Source organism: Calidris pugnax, unplaced genomic scaffold (assembly GCF_001431845.1).
Source record: "Calidris pugnax isolate Ruff unplaced genomic scaffold, ASM143184v1 scaffold553, whole genome shotgun sequence".
In the NCBI taxonomy this organism is placed as follows: Eukaryota; Metazoa; Chordata; class Aves; order Charadriiformes; family Scolopacidae; genus Calidris; species Calidris pugnax.
This window is the reverse complement of record NW_015091357.1, coordinates 81,758-83,644: the sequence shown is the minus strand read 5'-3', so window position 1 is coordinate 83,644 and position 1,887 is coordinate 81,758. Positions and strand designations below refer to the sequence as shown.

The 1,887-nt window shown below is 65.7% G+C and overlaps 1 protein-coding gene across 1 annotated transcript in view; it reads right to left on the bottom strand.

The window, feature by feature from the left end:
* The window catches only part of LOC106899345 (collagen alpha-1(V) chain-like), a gene marked incomplete at its 3' end in the record, with an annotated part of 9,987 nt that extends 9,785 nt beyond the window's left edge, over window positions 1-202 (bottom strand). The window contains exon 1 of the mRNA XM_014961131.1: window positions 38-202. Coding sequence (XP_014816617.1) covers window positions 38-116 — 79 coding nt within the window. The remainder of the gene's footprint in view (window positions 1-37) is intronic.
* Window positions 203-1,887: the final 1,685 nt, after the last annotated feature.

Sequence of the window (1,887 nt, the reverse complement as noted above, 5' to 3'; positions counted from 1 at the left end):
GGGGGGGCCCTCCTTTCCCCCCCCCGGTGCGAGTTACCTGCCCTGGCCGGGGGCAGCCCCGGGAGAACGGCGAGGAGGGCGGCGAGGAGGGCGGCGGGGACCGGGAGACCCCCCATTCCCGGGCCGGTGGGGACCCGGTAACCGGTCCGGTGGGGTCCCGGTAACCGGTAGCCCGGAGCCCGAAGCTCGTAGCCCGCCCTGCCCCACACCAGGCTCGGCGGGAGGGGACGGGTCCGGGGAATGGGGTTTATGTCCCATTTAGGTCACAAGTAATGGGAATTTGGCAGCTCTGCCCGGGCCCGGGGGGAGGGGGGGGGGGGGGGGGGGTGTCCCGGCTGAGAGTTACCACCCCCCCCCAAACGGGGGACCGACGGGAGTCGCCCGCAGGGAGGTTTTGGGGTGCGGAGACCCCCAACCTGCTCCCAGCCCCACGGAAAGGACGGCGGGTTTTGGGGTTCAGAGCACCCCAACCTGCTCCCAGCCCCACAACAAAGACGGTGGGGCCGGGTCTCAGTGAGGTTTTGGGGTGCAGAGACCCCCAACCTGCTCCCAGCCCCACTGCAAGGACAGTGGGTTTTGGGGTGCAGAGCCCCCCCCACTGCTCACAGTCCCAGTGAGGTTTAGGGGTGCAGAGCCCCCCAACCTGCTCCCAGCCCCACAGCAAGGACGGTGGGTTTTGGGGTGCAGAGCCCCCAACCTGCTCCCAGCCCCACAGGAAGGACGGTGGGTTTTGGGGTGCAGAGGCCCCCCACCCTGCTCACAGTCCCAGTGAGGTTTAGGGGTGCAGAGCCCCCCAACCTGCTCCCAGCCCCACAGCGAGCTTTAGGGGTGCAGACCCCCTTTCCCCATTCCCAGCCCCACAGAAAAGACAGCAGGTTTTGGGGTGCAGCCCCCCCTCACCCTGCTCCCAGCCCCACAGAAAAGACGGCAGATTTTGGGGTGCAGACCCCCAAACCCCACTCCCAGCCCCACAGCGAGGTTTAGGGGTGCAGACCCCCCTTTCCCCATTCCCAGCCCCACAGAAAAGACGGCAGGTTTTGGGGTTCAGAGCCCCCCAACCTGCTCCCAGCCCCACAGAAAGGACGGCAGATTTTGGGGTGCAGAGCCCCCCACCCTGCTCCCAGCCCCACAGCGAGCTTTAGGGGTGCACAGCCCTTGCCCCACTCCCAGCCCCACAGCAAAGACGGTGGGTTTTGGGGTTCAGAGCCCCCCAACTTGCTCCCAGCCCCACAGCAAGGACGGCAAGTTTTGGGGTGCAGATCCCCAACTTGCTCCCAGCCCCACGGAAAGGATGGTGGGTTTTGGGGTGCAGATCCCCAAACCCCATTCTCAGCCCCACAGAAAAGACGGCAAGTGCCCCCCCCTCACCCTGCTCCCAGCCCCACACAAAGATGGCAAGTTTTGGGGTGCAGACCCCCAAACCCCACTCCCAGCCCCACAGCGAGACCAGCACCTTTTAGGGTGCAGAGCTCCTCACCCCATCCCATCCCCATAGAAAATTTGGGGATTTCGGAGCGCCCATCCCCACAGTAAGACCGGGGAGGGTTAGGGGGGGTCTCCCCCACCTTGGGACCCATTCCCAGCCCCACAGCAAAGATGCCAGGTTTTGGGGTGCAGGCCCCCAAACCCCACTCCCAGCCCCACAGCAAGGTTTAGGGGTGCAGACCCCCTTTCCCCATTCCCAGCCCCACAGAAAAGACGGCAAGTTTTGGGGTGCAGGCCCCCAAACCCCACTCCCAGCCCCACAGCGAGACCAGCACCTTTTAGGGTGCAGAGCTCCTCACCCCATCCCATCCCCATAGGAAATTTGGGGATTTTGGAGCACCCATCCCCACAGCGAGACCGGGGAGGGTAAGGGGGGGGTCTCCCCCACCTTGGGACCCCCCC